This window comes from Oryctolagus cuniculus, chromosome 4, assembly GCF_964237555.1.
Source record: "Oryctolagus cuniculus chromosome 4, mOryCun1.1, whole genome shotgun sequence".
Taxonomy (NCBI): Eukaryota; Metazoa; Chordata; class Mammalia; order Lagomorpha; family Leporidae; genus Oryctolagus; species Oryctolagus cuniculus.
The window spans coordinates 31,232,154-31,249,908 of NC_091435.1; the positions used below are offsets into that span (position 1 = coordinate 31,232,154).

Genomic DNA, 17,755 nt, shown 5'->3' on the forward strand with positions numbered 1-17,755 from the left:
CAAATAGCTAAAGCAGTTTTGTACAACAAAAACAAAGCCGGAGGCATCACAATACCAGATTTCAGGACATACTACAGGGCAGTTGTAATCAAAAAAGCATGGTACTGGTACAGAAACAGATGGATAGACCAATGGAACAGAATTGAAACACTAGAAATCAACCCAAACATCTACAGCCAACTTATATTTGATCAAGGATCTAAAACTAATTCCTGGAGCAAGGACAGTCTATTCAATAAATAGTGCTGGGAAAATTGGATTTCCACGTGCAGAAGCATGAAGCAAGACCCCTACCTTACACCTTACACAAAAATCCACTCAACATGGATTAAAGACCTAAATCTACGACCTGACACCATCAAGTTATTAGAGAACATTGGAGAAACCCTTCAAGATATTGGCACAGGCAAAGAATTTCTGGAAAAGACCTGGGAGGCACAGGCAGTCAAAGCCAAAATCAACTATTGGGATTGCATCAAATTGAGAAGTTTCTGTACTGCAAAAGAAACAGTCAGGAGAGTGAAGAGACAACCGACAGAATGGGAAAAAATATTTGCAAACTATGCAACAGATAAAGGGTTAATAACCAGAATCTACAAAGAGATCAAGAAACTCCACAAAAACAAAACCAACAACCCACTTAAGAGATGGGCCAAGGACCTCAATAGACATTTTTCAAAAGAGCAAATCCAAATGGCCAACAGGCACATGAAAAAATGTTCAAGATCACTAGCAATCAGGGAAATGCAAATCAAAACCACAATGAGGTTTCACCTCACCCTGGTTAGAATGGCTCACATGCAGAAATCTACCAACAACAGATGCTGGCGAGGATGTGGGGAAAAAGGGACACTAACCCACTGTTGGTGGGAATGCAAACTGGTCAAGCCACTATGGAAGTCAGTCTGGAGATTCCTCAGAAACCTGAAGATAACCCTACCGTTCAACCCAGCCATCCCACTCCTTGGAATTTACCCAAAGGAATTTAAATTGGCAAACAAAAAAGAGGTCTGCACCCTAATGTTTATTGCAGCTCAATTCACAATAGCCAAGACCTGGAACCAACCTAAATGCTCATCAACGGTAGACTGGATAAAGAAATTATGGGACATGTACTCTTTAGAATACTATACCGCAGTAAGAAACAACGAAATCCAGTCATTTGCAACAAAATGGAGGAATCTGGAGCACATCATGCTGAGTGAAATAAGCCAGTCCCAAAGGGACAAATACCATATGTTCTCCCTGGTCGGTGACAACTAACAGAACACCAAAAAGGAAACCTGTTGAAGTGAAATGGACACTATGGGAAACGGTGACTTGATCAGCATAGCCCTGTTAATGAACAACTTAATACACTATCCCTCTTAGTAGTTTTTTTGTCTGTTCTACTTAATATGACTGGTTTAATTCTGTAATTTATACACAGTTATTCTTAAGTGTTGAAAATTAACTGAAATGTGATCCCTGTTAAACATAAGAGTGGGAATAAGAGAGGGAAGAGATGTATAATTTGGGACATGCTCAAGCCGACTTGCCCCAATTGGTAGAGTTAGAAACATACCAGGGGATTCCAATTCAATCCCATCAAGGTGGCATGTACCAATGCCATCTCACTATTCCAAGTGATCAATTTCAGTTCACAATTGATCATAATGAAAGGACTAAGAGTCAAAGGGAGCACATAAACAAGTCTAGTATCTGCTAACACTAACCGATAGAATAAATAAAGGGGAGAGTGCTCCAACATGGGAAGTGAGATACTCAGCAGACTCATAGAATGGCAGATGTCCTAAATAGCACTCTGGCCTCAGAATCAGCCCTAAAGGCATTCAGATCTGGCTGAAAAGCCCATGAGAGTATTTCAGGCATGGAAAGCCAAGACACTCTGGCAAAAGATCTCTGTGAGTGAGATCCCAGTGGAAAGAATGGGCCATCAAAGAAGGAGGTACCTTTCTCTGAAGGGAGGAGAGAACTTCCACTTTGACCATGGCCTTGTCTAAACAAGATAAGAATCGGAGAACTCAGAGGGCTTCCATAGCCTTGGAAACTCATGGCTGGTGCATAGGGAGATTACTGATGCCATGGACAGGAGTGTCAATTGGTAAAGTCAACAACAGGAGTCACTGTGCACTTACTCCTCATGTAGGATCTCTGTCCTTAATGTGCTGTGCATTGAGATTTAATGCTATAACGAGTACTCAAACAATATATTTCACTTTGTGTTTCTATGGGGGTGCAAACTGTTGAAATCTTTACTTAATGCATACTAAACTGATCCTCTGTAAAAAAAAAAAAAAAGAAAAGAAAAGAAAAGAAATTATCAACTCCCAACTTGACTCTCACTGGGATTAAACATGACAATAGGTCTGATCTGATTTCATCACCATTTAAAAAAAATCATCTATTATTTTTCACTTCATGTTTCTGTGTGGGAGCAAACTGTTGAAATCCTTACTTAATGTATACTAAGCTGATCTTCTGTATATTAAGATAATCGAAAATGAATCTTGATGTGAATGGAAGGGGAGAGGGTGTGGGAAAGGGGAGGGTTGTGGGTGGGAGGGACGGTATGGGGGGGGAAGCCATTGTAATCCATAAATCGTACTTTGGAAATTTATATTCATTAAATAAAAGTTAAAATAAATAAATAAATAAATAAATCCAATTGTGTGTTGCTACTATTTAGAAATATGAGTACAAGTGATTTCTATATGTGAGTACTTCAAAAAGTTTACAGAAAATTTTGCTGCAAAAAAAAAAAAAACTGAAATCCATGAATATAAGGAGTCATCAAAAAGTTCATGAAAAAACCAAGCATGTATTCCAAACTTTTCCCCATAACATCTTTTAATTTCACTTTTCCATGAACTTTGTATGTTGACTGTGTATCATGTAACCTTATGTTTTATTGGTTCTAACATCTTTCTTTTTTTTGGATTTTCTGCATAGATGATCAACTCTTATAGTCACTGTTTATTTCTTCTTTTCCAGTCTGTGTGCTTCTGATTTCTTTTCTTGCTTATGGCACTGGTTAGAACTAAACTTCAATGTTTCAAGTCTGAAGGCTAGCAACTTGATTGCGGCTTGTGTGAGTTAAAACATTCAGTCTCTTAAGTACTACATTAAATGCGTATTTTTTTGTAAATGAGCTTTATCAAGATAGAGTGCCATGTTTTTTCTTCATACTATTTATTGAACTTTTTACTTAATAAGCTGAAAATAGATCTTTGCAAAAATTAAGAGTGGGAATAGGAGAGGGAAGAGGAAGAAGGGTAAGAGCATGGGTGGGAGGGAAATTAGGGTGGGAAGTACCATTATGTTCCTAAATCTGTATATAGGAAATACATGAAATTTGTATACCTTAAATAAAATTAAAAAAAGATAAAGTTCCTTTTTATTGCAGGTTTCTGGAAGATTTTTGCCTTAAACAGGCATTAACTTTTGTGAAATCCTTTTGCTTCATTAACTGAGACATCACACAGTTTTTCTTCTTTAGCCTGTTCACAGGGAGAATTATATTGATTGATTTCTGGATAAGTCAATTTTGTATTCCTGTATAACCTCCATTCTCCAAAAGTATTGGTGTGTGAGTGCATGTGTAGGGGCAGGAGCAGGGAGGAGGGTATATTTTGCAAGACTCAATTTTCTACAAACTTGCCACAACTTTTTATTCCCATATTCATGAGAAATATTGATCAGCAGTTTTCTTAGAATATATTTGCTACTCTTGGTTTAATCAAGGGTAATGCTGGTTTCATAGAAGGAGTTGCAAAGTTTTACCTCTTCAATTACGTTCTACAAAAATGTATGGAAACTGGTATTAAGTCTTCCTTACACGTTCACTGTAATTCCCTAGTAACATTATAGGATGTTGAATTTTTTGGAGGGCATTCCACTTTGTTTAATATAAGCCAATCTCAGGTTATCTATTTCTTCATCTGTGAACACTGATAGCTAATAGATTTTATAATACTTGTCTTTTGCTTATAATAACCCTTTATTCTTTTATTACCTATATAATACATAGTGATATACTCCTTTATCATTTTCTATATTTGTAATGCAGGTCTTTATTTTTTCATGCTCAGAAATTCAAGTTTCACCATCTGTGATCAAAAAGCAGCTTTGTGGGACCAGAGTTGTCACACAGAGGGTTAAGCTGCTACCTAAAATTCCAGTATCCCATGTGGGCACTAGTTCAAGTTCCAGCTGCTCTACTTCTGATCCAGCTCCCTGCTAATGTGCCTGGGTAAGCAGTGGAAGATGGCCCTAGTACCTGGGCACCTGGCATTTAAGAGGAAAACACAGATGGAGTTCCAGGCTCCAGGCTTTGGCATGGCCCCGCCAGGTCTGATGTGGCCATTTGGGGAGTGAACCAGCAGATAGAAGACCTCCAATTTCTGTGTGTTTCTTTTTCTCTGTAACTCTGCCTTTCAAATAAATAAAATTAAAAAAAAAAAAAAAAAAAAAAAAAAAAACAACTTTAGGTTCCATTAGTTTTCTCTATTGTTTTTCTGATATCTCATTCATTAATTTATACTTTTACCTATATTAATTCCCTTTCTTTGCAATCATTGTGCCTTTTCTTTTTTTTCAAATTCCCTGATGTGTAAGCTGCTGTCATTATTTTGAAATTATTTTTCTTTTCCAAGAAGGAACTTGTTTCATATATATTCCATGAGTCATTTGTCTTAGCTGCATCCCTCTAATTTTGATATTTCATGTTATAATTGCCATTCAGTTCAAAACATTCTAAAATATTATTTTTATTTATTCTTTGTCCCTTTAGTTTTGTGGGGTATATCATTTAGTTTAGTTTCACACTGTCTAGAAATTTTCTAGATATAATTCTGCTGTTGATTTCTACCTAATTCCACTGTAGTCAATATATTTTATATATTTTGAATCCCTTAAAATGAATTGAGAGTATTAAATCCAGTCATTATACCTTTATTACAGCTAAAGACAGAAACTCCAGAATGTCTCTTATATAAAATTCAAAATTGTTCCAGGATTACAGTATTATACTCAACTAAGCACATTCCTTTCTATATGATTCTCACTTCTAAGCAGTGGCAAGTGGAAAAAATAACATTTAATTTGAAATATTTATCCTAAATCAAGGTTAACTAATACAACCTTACAAATTAATCAGGCTTTAGCTAATTTCTAAGAGTTCCACTAAATATAATTTTATGCATCATCTTTTTCCCCTCAAATTTAATATATTTTACTAACAGTTTATTAAATTTAAGCCAAAAGGGTATCTGTCATATAGGAGGAATGATTAATATTAAAAAGTTAACAATATTTTCCAGTAATATCACGACTCCTAGACATTTAAGTTTATAAGCAGTTCAAATAAATGTGTATAAAAGTAGTTTCAATTTTTTTAACTTTCTTTTTTAAGATTCATTTTATTTATTTGAAAGACAGAATTACAGAGAGAGGTAGAGACAGAGAGAGAGGTCTTCCATCTGCAGGTTCACTCCCCAGGTGGCCACAACAGCTGGAGCTGCATCGATCCAAAGCCAGGAGCTTCTTCCTGGTCTCCCACATGGACTTGGGCCATCCTCCACTGCTTTCCCAGGCCACAGAAGAGAGATGGGTCAGAAGAGGAGCAGCTGGGACTCAAACCAGCACCCATATGGGATGCCGGTGCTTCAGGCCAGGGCTTTAAAAAGCTGCTCCACTTTTTTAATTTGAGAGGCAGTGAGACAGAAAGTGAGAGTTCTCCCACCTGATAGTTTCTTCCACAAAGGCCTACAACTTACATAAGTCAGACAAGGCGCTGAACCACTAAGCTGGGAACTCAACACAGGTCTCCCACATTGCAGGCAGGAACTCAATCACTTGTGCTATCACCACTGCAATTTTGGGTCTGCATTACTAGGGGGCTGGAACTGGGAGCCAGAGCCAAGTATCAAGTCCATTACTCCAATAGGAGACACGGGAACTCTAATTACTATCTTAACCATTAGAACAAACACCCAACAGATAGTTTCAATTTCTAAAGTAGTAATCAGTCTATGTGGCAAGCTTTAACTGCTAACAAAAACTATTCTGCTTGGGTGAGCATGCAAATGACATCACTGTGACTTGACTAAAATGATCCCAAGTCTATTCTGAATCTTAACACATTAGCTTTCAAACTCAAAGATGCAGTACATATTTCATGAGTCAGACATAAATTAAGTATAAATAAGTGACAAAACTCATACTGGAAATATAATCCTTCCATTACAAGAAATAAGATTTTCCAGAAAGGTGCTGTTGGTGAGAATTAATAATCTCCCTCAGGGCCAGAGTTCTGGCACAGTAGGCTAAGCCTCCACCTGCAGCACTGGCATTGCACATGGGCACCGGTTTGTGTTCTGGCTTCTCCTCTTCCAATCCAACTCTCTGCTTATGACCTGGGAAGGCAGTAGAAGATGGCCCAAGTGATTGGCCCCTGCACCAGTATGGGAGACCCACAAGAAGCTCCTGGCTTCAGATCAGCTCCACTCCAGCCTTTGCAGCCAACTGGGGAGTGAACCAGCAGATGGAAGACCTTTCTCTCTCTTTCTCCATCTCTCTGTCTATAACTCTATCTCTCAAATAAATGAAATATTTCAAAACAAACAAAAAAAGAATTTCCCTAGTATTCAGCAAACATTCTCACAACCTCAACTAGCACTGGTATATTAGCATGGATACATAACATTTTAAAGTAAGATTACAAAACTGACTTGATCTTATTAAACCCTATAAAAACAAATTAAAATTCTGTTCAGGAATGTGAAAGGTCAAGATAACATAATTACATAATTGGAAATAATAATTAGAAGTGCTATGCAAATACTTCAACTGAAATGAGATGACAGAAGAGTTGTTGATATTAGCCAAGTACTGTGATAGAGAGAGGCAATAATCCAAAAAGTTCTATGTAAAAACTGTAATGACTTTCTCTGGGACAATCAGGAGTTCTCTAGTAGCCTGGCTCCCTTTTGAAAAAGAGTTGTTTAGGGGCCAGTGCTGTGGCATAGTGGGTCAACACCCTGGCCTAAAGCACGGGCATTGCATATGGGCGCCAGTTCGAGACCCAGATGCTCCACTTCCGATCCAGCTCTCTGCTATGGCCTGGGAAAGCAGCAGAGGATGGCCCAAGTCCTTGTGCCCCTGCACACACATGGAAGACCAGGAAGAAGCTCCTGGCTCCTGGCTTCAGATCAATGCAGCTCCAGCCATTGCAGCCAATTGGGGAGTAAACCAGCAGGCAGAAGACCCTTCTCTCTCTCTCTCTCTCTCTCTCTCTCTCTCTCTCTCTCTGTGTGTGTGTGTGTGTGTGTAACTCTTTCAAATGAACAAATAAATCTTAAAAAACTTGAACTCTGTCTTTGCAACCAGTCAACTTTAGGGCCACAGGGATTCTTTTGGACAAGATCATTAATACCTTGCAACTAAGGAAATCAGCTCCATAATAAATTTTTCTCCATTAAGTATAAGTTTATGCACAGGTAAGTCTTACAATTTTCAAATGTGCTACCTTTAACAAAGTAATCAGGAATTCATTAACAATATCTGACATCTATGTGTCAGGGACTTTTAATCCCTTTAACGTGTTTTTTACCTCATTTTAAAAAAAATTCGTATTTATTTATTTATCTGACCGGCAGAAAGACAGAGACAGAGAGAAATACAGAGCAAGAGAAATAGAGACAGAGAGAGAGTAGGCCCCTACTTGGTGATTTACTTCCCTAATACCAGCATCAGCCCCCATCTGAGCCAGAGCCAAAGCCAGGAGCTAAGAAGTCAATCCACTGCTCTTACTTGGGTGGAAGGAACCCAACTACTTGAGCAATCACCACTGCCTCTGCCTCCTAGGACATGCATTAGCAGGAAGGAGTCAGAAGACGGATTTGGATGTCAAATTCAGGCACTACAATATGGGATGTGGATGCCCTAAATGGTATCTTAAACACGGAGCAAAACAGCCACATGACGTTTTACCTCATTTAAACCCCATGGGAAATCTGTGAAGTAATTGCTGCCATTACTTACATCAGACCCATAAGGAAACTGAAAATCGAGAGACTGAATGAGTTGCTTTAGGCCCACATCTACAACTCAAGCAATCCAATTCTAGCATCTGTATTGTCTGTTAGTTTATATTGTCTATTCCTAACTAGAAGGTATATCTAGATTTACATGCCAAAGAATACTAAACTAAATTTTTAAAGGGCTATTCTGAACAATCAATTGAAAGGAAATTTGATTTCCACACATTTTTCAGGGGACAACTGAGGACAGATCTTAGGCTGTAAATTACAACCTGTGACATTTACTAAAATTCTATGGTCCAAAAGTAGAGGAAAAAATTACTGAATTGACATGAAAACCTGAAACATCATTGTGATACTCAGGTGAAGAAAAACTGCTATTTACAACATATTAAAGACAAGAAGCTACTGTAATAATTGAGATTAGTGATTTGAGATTAAAATTGAAAGTTTCAGATTTAATAATACAAATCAATGCTTCCAAATCAAAGAGAGCAAAGCAAATATAAAGAACATGTATATTCTGTTCATACAGCTGTTATAATTTTACCTTTTGGTTGCGGGGTAAATCTTGGGCATTTGATGGAGGCTTGTAATTCAGAACTAATCTTCTAAATTCCAAAAGATTGAATAATGACTGAAAAAGAACAACAATTTAAGGGACTATTCTATGAATAAAATGAGAGAATTACTTTTGACAACTAAACCACTTATACACAGAACTGTTGAAATTTAGAAAAGCACTTTTCTCCCAGAGATTAAAAAACCACATTTCTTATATTGTATAATACTATTCTTTTTAATTAACAATATTAATTCTACTGAAACAAAATATATACACAAAAATCACCATGTATTGAATTATTAAAAGTTCTTTCTTAATATTACTATGGCTTAACAAGCAATCTCCTCAAATAAAAGTACTCAATGCAAAATCAAACTTTTTAGACATATTAACTCTACCATGAATTATCTAAAAAATACAAATAAATTTATTCACCAGATGCTAGAGATAAAATAAATAGTACCTCTATGCTCACAAAAATATACAATCTAGAAAGGTGATAAATATAAATATATATATTTATAAAAAAATGATACCAGATACAGTAAAATTGGTCACACCAAATTATAATGAACACATATGTACCTCTAAATAACTACTTCATTCACTAACACTCTACTGGAGAAAGCAGTAGCAGAAAATCAGTACTTAACAAATTTAAAAGAAAAGGATTTATTTATTTACTTGAAACATAGAGTTGAAAGAAACAGAGGGAGAGACAGAGAATCTTCCACCTGCAGGTTCATTCCCCAGATGGGTTCAATGGCCAGGGCTGAGCCACATAAAGCCAAGAGCTTTATCCAGGTCTCCCATATGGGTGACAGGGTTCCAAGCATTTGAGGCATCTTCCATGCTTTTCCCAGGCCATTATTAGGGAGCTGGATCAGAAGTGAAGCATCCGGGACACAAACTGGTGCCTATATGGGATGCCAGCATTGCAGGTGGTGACTCTATCCATTACACCATGACATCAGCCCCACAATCAGTACTTTCTACACAAAAGTCCCAACTAAAAAGAATAAAAATAATGCTCACTAGATAAGAGGTTGATGTCTAGCCCAAAGCTAATATTACTAGTGTCCAAAGATTATTTAAGTTATTCTCTGTATAATCTTCTTTTTGTGCTTATGGTCCCTTTCTGATATTCCGGTCCCCTTTTCTCCCAAAATATTAGTCTCAGTACCTAAAAGACCATATATGGAAGGTTACACCTTTTGTAGTCTTCCCTAGCTACCAGCCTAAAGTCAGAGGTTTACATTCCCAATAAACTTCTATAATTTTTAATGTACTCATAAGCAATAAATTCCCAAGGATTTCCTATAAGTCTAGCCAACTAAGTTAATTCCATCTGTGAGAAAATTTTACAATTTAAACATTATAGTACATTTATGTCATAGTTGGAACGAGTTTCAAATCACTTTGGAAAGCAATTAAAAACCCCAGTACTAATGCAGGGATTTTGCCCAATTTTCTTTCATAGTGAAAAGTTCCATTTATCATATAAGCTGCTGTACCTTAGTTTATATGTCAGAATTAGCAATAGAGAAAGAAAATGAAAGGAAAAAATATTCTAATTACTAATAAAAACAAAAAGCTACTTAATAGAGTCTAATAGCCTTTAAAATTACAACATAACAAAACTGCAAGTGATCTATAAGCAGATTTTTCTGCCAGCCTACAACTTCCCAAAATCTGAAGCTTACGTTTTCCACCTCCCCAAAAGATAGTTTCTTATTAGGCCATTATAATCTCAAATTTTAAGGTTAGAGGTTACTTCTCCTAGGCATTTAGATTTCTCAAAACAATAATAATAACTTCTAATACCATGTACTTGCCAATGAAATGATTTAAATATCTATTTAACTTAAAATTGTAAAAGTAGTAAAATTACATATTAAACTATTTTAAACTTAAACTTATTTTAAACTTACTTTAAATTAAACAATTTAGTGGAATATTAAGCCTATGACCATAATAAATTAAAAATGTTATATAAAAATTAAAAATATGAAAAAGTAGCACTTCCTCATGAGTCTTCTAGAATTATACCCTTTTTTATGTATGTATGCTCTCAAATTCAATGTAAAATATACTAATCTAGTCACAAACATAAAACTAGAAAAATTAGCTGTTTTTAACAAACAAGAAATTTTGAAGGAGACAAGCAATTTTAATAGTCTATTTCCTCTCCAACAAAAATGCCAAAATTTGAAACAGAAAGCAAAAGGATAGCAAACAGAATATAGATAGAAATAGATGAACAACTGTATTGTTTGAACTGAATTATGGGAAAAACTTCATTCTATTAAAACAAAACGTGGTGAGCCCTATAACTACTAATAACAATTTAGTTATCACTTCAAGCAGGCTTTTCTTATACACATGGTATGGAAAACAAAGAGCATGTATTCAAACTAGCAAATATTAATTATTCGCAAGTGCATTCTTTTTATACTTTTCAAAGAGAAACTTTCACTCGATGAGCCTCATTAACTGGCCACAGTGGCTTTGAGATAGCTCCTAGTCATGCACAGATAGGCAGCAAACCTATGCAAGGACACTCGGATCACAGACTTAAAGCTGTACTTCAAAGGGCCCATAAGCCTCCACTGTGGCGCTAGCATCCCACATAAGCACCAATTCCTGTCCCAGCTGTTCCTCTTCTGGTGAAGCTCTCTGCTTATGGCCTGGGAAAGAGGTGGAAGATAACACAAGTGCTTGGACCCCTGCATCCTACGTGGAAGAACCAAAAGAAACTCCTGGCCCCTGGCTTTGGATTAGGCCAGCTCCAGCCATTGTGGCCACTTGGGTAGTGAACCAGCAGATGGAAGACCTTTCCCTTTCTCTAACTCTGCCTCTTAAATAACTAAAATCTAAAAAAAAAAAAAAAAAAAAAAAAAACTGTACTTCATATTTTGAAATGTCTAAATTATGAAATAAAAACCTCAAATATTGTAATTAAAGCGAGATAATCTATTAAGAAGATCTAAGAGATTTTAAGATATCAAAAAAAACCCTTAGGTATTTTTATGTCCTAAATGTGAATTAATAACACATAATCAAGGCCGGTAGCAAAAGTACTTCTACAGATGTGTTAATCCAGGTACTCTTTAACATATTAATATCTTGAAAAAACAAATAACATGTTACTTTATCAGTATGTACTATAACATATTAAAGAGTGAAGAATAGGGCCAGTGTTGTGGCACAGAGGGTTAAGCTGTGGTCTGCAGCACATATATCCCAACTGGGTGCCTGTTCAAGTCCAGTTGTTCCACTTCTGATCCAGCTCCCTGCTGATGTGCCCGGGAAGGCAGTGGAGGATGGCCCAGGGGATTGGGCCCCTCCACCAACATGAGAGACCTGAAGAAAGCTCCTGGCTTCGGCCAGGCCTAGCCCTGGCCTTTGCAGCCATTTGGGGAATGAACACTCTTTTTCTTTCTCTCTCTCTCTCTCTCTATTATATATATATATATATATACACACACACACACACATATATGACTTTCAAATAAATGAATACATAAATCTTTTTTAAAAAGTGAGGAATAAATCCCAAAATCCAAAATGAATCTAATCATAAATTATTTTTGCTAAATGCAAAAACGGGGTGGGGGGGCTCAACTGTTAATACTAAAGCAGAAAATTAAAATTATAAATTACTTTCATAGGGAAACAATGAAGCTTGTAGAAAATAAACTGAATAACCAAGTAGCTGTTTAATATCATATGAAAATATCATTCATTAGGCTAAGAAAGTGACAAAATGAAAAGATAGTTTGCATATAAAAAGAAATAGATCACCAACGACTTAAAAACCACTCATCTGGAAAACAAAATAATAAACTACAATTCAGTACATTACAAAAATAAACACAAAAATATGAGCAATAACTGATTTTTCTTAACAGTAATAAAAATTAAGGGCATATTACTACTCATAAATGGTTTTACTTAAAGTTTTATATTCTGATTATCAATGTCAACTAAAAGTAATAAAGAACTGACAACTGCCACTATCAAAAAATTTCTAAACAAAAATTATGATCAATATATTCAATGCATATTCCAAATAATTTAAACTATATAATATATAAACAATATAAATTATATAAACTATATATGCAAATATCTGTTATTTTAGATGCATTAGAAACATTTCATGAGGGGCTTCATAGTTAAGAAAATATGATATTCTTTATCAATATTTATTCTTTAGATCATTCTCACATATTCAATATGAATATTTGTAATTATATAACAAATACCTACTTCATATTAAAATATTATTTATGACTATAATTTTTTTATTATACAAAGAAATCTGATTATGACCACAAAAAGACAGTTCTGGTTTCACATTTGGGTTACAATGCTTCCCTAAATTTACAGGAAATATATAAAAAAAATTTCTTTCCAACTCAACAGCAACTCCTAATGGCAAGGAGAATGGACATACTAACTCCAAGCAAGTGAAAAGCATGGACATCTATTGCTGAAATTCCAATCTAGGATGATGACCAAAGCTGGGTTAAGGGATTCTGCAATCTCACTAGTTTATTAGGCAGCATATATCTTACTAGTTTATTAGACACCATATTATAAAAAGCCAGCTAAACTACCCAGCCTGAAAAAACACAACCCAAACCGAATGCCATTGCTCTAATATCCACCAAATGAAAGCTGCATGAAGATGCTTACCTGAATAACTGCACTAAACCAACAAGTATTGCCAACATTCTTTAATCCAACGGGAGCTTTGTCTTGCCTTTTTCTATCATAAGGGTTTCGAGAATCTCTCCAAACTTCAGTAGGTGTCCTCTTCAAACATGCTTTGTTTTCTGCTATACTGGCTTCAAGAACTCTTCAGAAATGGAAGAAAATGATAGAAAAAAAAACTTATTATATAATGTTGTGCTCTACACCACAGCATATGTAAATTCTAAGTATTTTGACTATATAAGTTCTGACTAATGTACTCGGGAAAATAATATTTAACACTAAATTTACTCAAATAGAGATTATTTTTCTTAACAAGAATAAAGTGGAAATACCAACAGATCAAGGCAAGTGTGGTATCTTTTCCTATGAAAAAGAAAATATCAAACACAAAAAGTTATATACATATTAAAAAAACATGTCAAATTATATTTCAACAAATAGAAGTTTAGTACCAAGAATATAGCACCTACATAAATTTTCTGAGTAGTTACTATATTGCAGTACATTTTAAAAATATAACATAATGACTACTTTTTTAACAATTACTTCAAATCATAAAAATTAAAAACTGAACAAATTATACTGTTACATCTCTGACCCTTAATTCCCCCCTCTATAAGAAAAAATTAAATGAGGTAAATTCTAGGGTTCCTTTCAGTCCCATGACTTTGACAGCTAAATAAAGAAAAATAGTAATTATATGTTCACTTCTTAACCCAAAATCTTGCCTAGGAAAAATTCTAATGAATACATGTCAGAGCAATAAACTTGTTCCAAATAAACTCAACTATTTTTAATATTTTAAATATCGAAACATGGCAAAAGTACTGCCACTTTGCTTAACAGATACTTCTATTCTATTGCTCATGAACATGCAACAACATACCTACAATCATTACAGGAAAACCTTAATTTCCACATATGAACTAACCAAGCATTTTGCCTTCTCAAGAAACTGGTTACTTACTATTCTAAATAAGGATAAATGATATCCAGATTTCTTAATTTGTCTGTGTGTGTATTAAATATCAAAACCTCAGTAAGATAAGAATAATTTTCCCAACTTTCTGGCTTTTTGAGAACATCTCATTCATGTTACACCACCTTTATTGTAAAATATCTGTCCTATCAGACTAATGTCAAAATAGTATTGTTTTGTATCAGCAGTATTTACAACATAACATCAGATACAATGTAATATGATTCCGAACATCACTGCATAAAAATGAGTAAAAATGTTAAAATGTAAAAATGAAAGTAAACTCATACACTTAAAAACCTAAAACTTTAACATCTCTGTGCCTCTAAGAATGTCCCAACATTAACAGCAGTCTGATATGGTAATGGTATGGTTTCAGATAGTTCTGGAGCTTCAAAGGGATGCACCTGGTGATGACCTTCCAGCCACAGAAGATGGCACAGCCTGAGATGGCACAGACCATCACAGCACAAGATAGGGATCCTGTATGCACATCTCTGGTTTATCTTTCTCTTCCTACGCAGCATCAGTATGTACTCACTGAACGCCAACATTCTGATAATCTTACCTAATCCTAACAGCCCCAAATGGCCCCACCTCCTTCACTGTAGTTGAACTAAGTTTCTACCCTCTTTATACTGCACAGTGGGAATTATACCTCAACACTTGAAGCCACGTGAACTGTGAATTGAATAAAACTCTTTATAAGGTCACTCAGCCTCACTTATTTTGGTATAGTAATACAAAACAGACTAACATATACTCTTTTTCAAAGACAAACTCTCCTATGAAATGTAACCTTTTTTCACTATAAGAGTAGGACAAATTTGTATATTTAGAAGTCTAGGTAAAATGAAATTTATATTTATTTCAGTAAAGAGAGATGAATGAGCCAAAATACAAAATAAATTCTGGAAACGGTAGAAGCAACACAACACATAGGAAAGAACAAGTGGTACAACTTATCACGAGATAGAAATGGTGCCCAGCAAATGATCAATACTGGTAGACATAAACAATAACTAATTTTATTCATATCACCACCTCCCCAACAACTCACCCCAGCCTCTGGTAACAACCATTCTATTCTCAAGTTTTATGAGATCACTTTTAAGATTCCATCAGTGATGTCACATGGTACTTCTCCTTCTGGGACTGAGCTATTTCACTTAACATACAACCTCCAGTTTCACCCATATTGTCACAAGTATCAGGGCTTCATCTTTCTTATGTCTGAATGTTATTCAATTTCATATATGTACTACATTTTCTTTATCCTTTCACCAGCTGATGGACACTTTAGCTGTCTCAATTTCTTGGGTATTGTGAATAGTGTTGCGATAAACATCGGACGGAGTGCTGATGTCTCTTTAATAGACTTGATCTCATGTCCTTTGGATACTCACGTACAGGGGAAATCTGAGATCATATGGTCGCTCTATTTTCAACATTTTTAGAAAACTGTATATTTTTCATAATAGCTGTACTAACATATTACAACAGAGTGCAATTTTTCCCTCTTCTTACGTCTTCAACAGCACTGGTTACCTTCTGTCTTTTTTATAGTAGTCATTCTAATTGGACTGAGAGGACACCTTACTTAGGTTTCAATTTCCATTTCCCTGTTAATTAGTAAAATTGGACATTTTTTCATGTACCTGTTCACCATTTGTCCATATTCCTTTTAAAAATGTCTTTTACCATCCATCCATTTTTAACTAAATTATTTGCTATTGAGTTTAGTTCCTTTAATAGTCTGGTTATTAGTCAGACATATAATTTAAAAATATGTTCTCCCAACCGAAGGCTGTCTCTCCACTCCCCACTTCCTATTTTTAAAATTTCAGGTTTTATGTAATCCCATATGTCTACCAGTTTTTGTTTCCTGAGCTTTTGAAGTCTTAGCCGTAAAATCCTTGCCTAATCTGAGGCCCTGATGTCCTCTTTATTGCTTACTTCTACCAACTTCATAGTTCTGTGTCTTAAATTTAGGTATTGAATGCATTTTGAGTTTGTTTTTAATACAGTGAGAAGAGTCTAATTTCATTCTTCTGCATGTGTATATCCAATTTTCACAGCAACATTTATTAAAGACTACTCTTTCTCCAATGTGTTTTCTGATCACTGCTCTGCAAACCAGATGACATTTAGGTATTATTCAGTAATTCTTCCATCTTCTGATGTTTTCTTTTACTTTTAGTGCCTTATTGGGTTTAAAAACTCCCATAAGCACTTATTTTATGTATGACAGGCATGGTGGTAATTCTCTGAACTTTTGTCTGTCAGAGGATGTCTTTATCTCTCTTGTCCATATCTAAAATATAGCTTTGCTAGATATGGTATTCTTGTTTGGCAGTTTATCTCCTTTAGTATTATGTAAATTTCATCCCATTCTCTCCTCGTCTACAAAGATGATGCCAAGAAGGTTTGCAGTCCAGCAAATTGGAACACAGTTACGTGCTGTTTCTTGTCTCTTACATCTTTGAGAATCCTCTCTTAATTGTACATCTTAGCAAACTTGATTATGATGTGTCTTGGGGTAGACTTAAATTGAGTCGAATCTGGTTGTAACCTCTGTATGCCTATATCCAGATAGCTCTATCTTCCTCCAGGTTAAGGAAGTTCCCTGTTGTCTCTGAATATCCTTCCTACCCCATGGTATTTTCAAGTTTTTCTTGAGCCCTCAGTGAACTGAATATTGGCTCTTTTAATAATGCAGACTCAAAGTTCCCGTAGACTTCTTTATTCTACCACCTCCTTTTTTTTTTTTTTTTTTTTTTTTTTTTTTGCTTTTCTCCTCCAAAGTTCCAATAAGACTTCATTCCTCTTCATATGTTTTCTCATTTTTCTTCTGTGTATTTTCATACAGGCCTTCTCCAAGCTCACTAATACTTCCATCTGGTTTGGTCTTTTGATGACTTCTATAATTTTTAATTTCACTTAATGTACTTTTCAAGTCAAGAATTTGATTTTTTAAACTATTTCCATCTCTCTGTTAAGTTTACCTGTTAGAATATTGATCATCGTCCTATGTTAACTTGAAATTCACCGAATTTCCTTAAAATGGCTAATTTGAGTTCTGAATTTGAGAATTTGCAGGTATCAGTTGCTATCTAATGAGCTTCTGGCACCATATTTTGTTTACTAATTCTTGATATTTGATGTTATGCGTTTGCACCTGTACTTTGAAAGACTGAGAATTTTTTCCAGTATTCCTAATATGATTTTATATGTACATGTCCTAGAAATGCCAGGCAGTTTATTTTCTGTGATTCTATGGGCATTTCTGCTATTTCAGCACTAGATGGCACCCTAAGTTGAGCTTTGCCACAATTCCACCTTTGATCTGTTGCTACAGTTTCAGCACTAGATGACACTCCATTCCATGCTACAACTGATATCCAAACATCACTCTGTGAGGACTAGATTGGGGATAGAGATTGTGTG

At 35.3% G+C, this 17,755-nt stretch overlaps 1 protein-coding gene across 11 annotated transcripts in view; it reads right to left on the minus strand.

Annotated features, from left to right (window-relative positions):
• USP25 (ubiquitin specific peptidase 25) overlaps window positions 1–17,755 on the minus strand; it is a 159,930-nt gene that overhangs the window by 85,683 nt on the left and 56,492 nt on the right. For all 11 annotated transcript variants that reach the window (XM_017347187.3, XM_017347192.3, XM_051819182.2 and 8 more), the window contains 2 exons: window positions 13,309–13,471; window positions 8,593–8,679 (listed from right to left, as the gene is read on the minus strand). In XM_017347187.3, coding sequence (XP_017202676.1) covers window positions 8,593–8,679; window positions 13,309–13,471 — 250 coding nt within the window. The remainder of the gene's footprint in view (window positions 1–8,592; window positions 8,680–13,308; window positions 13,472–17,755) is intronic.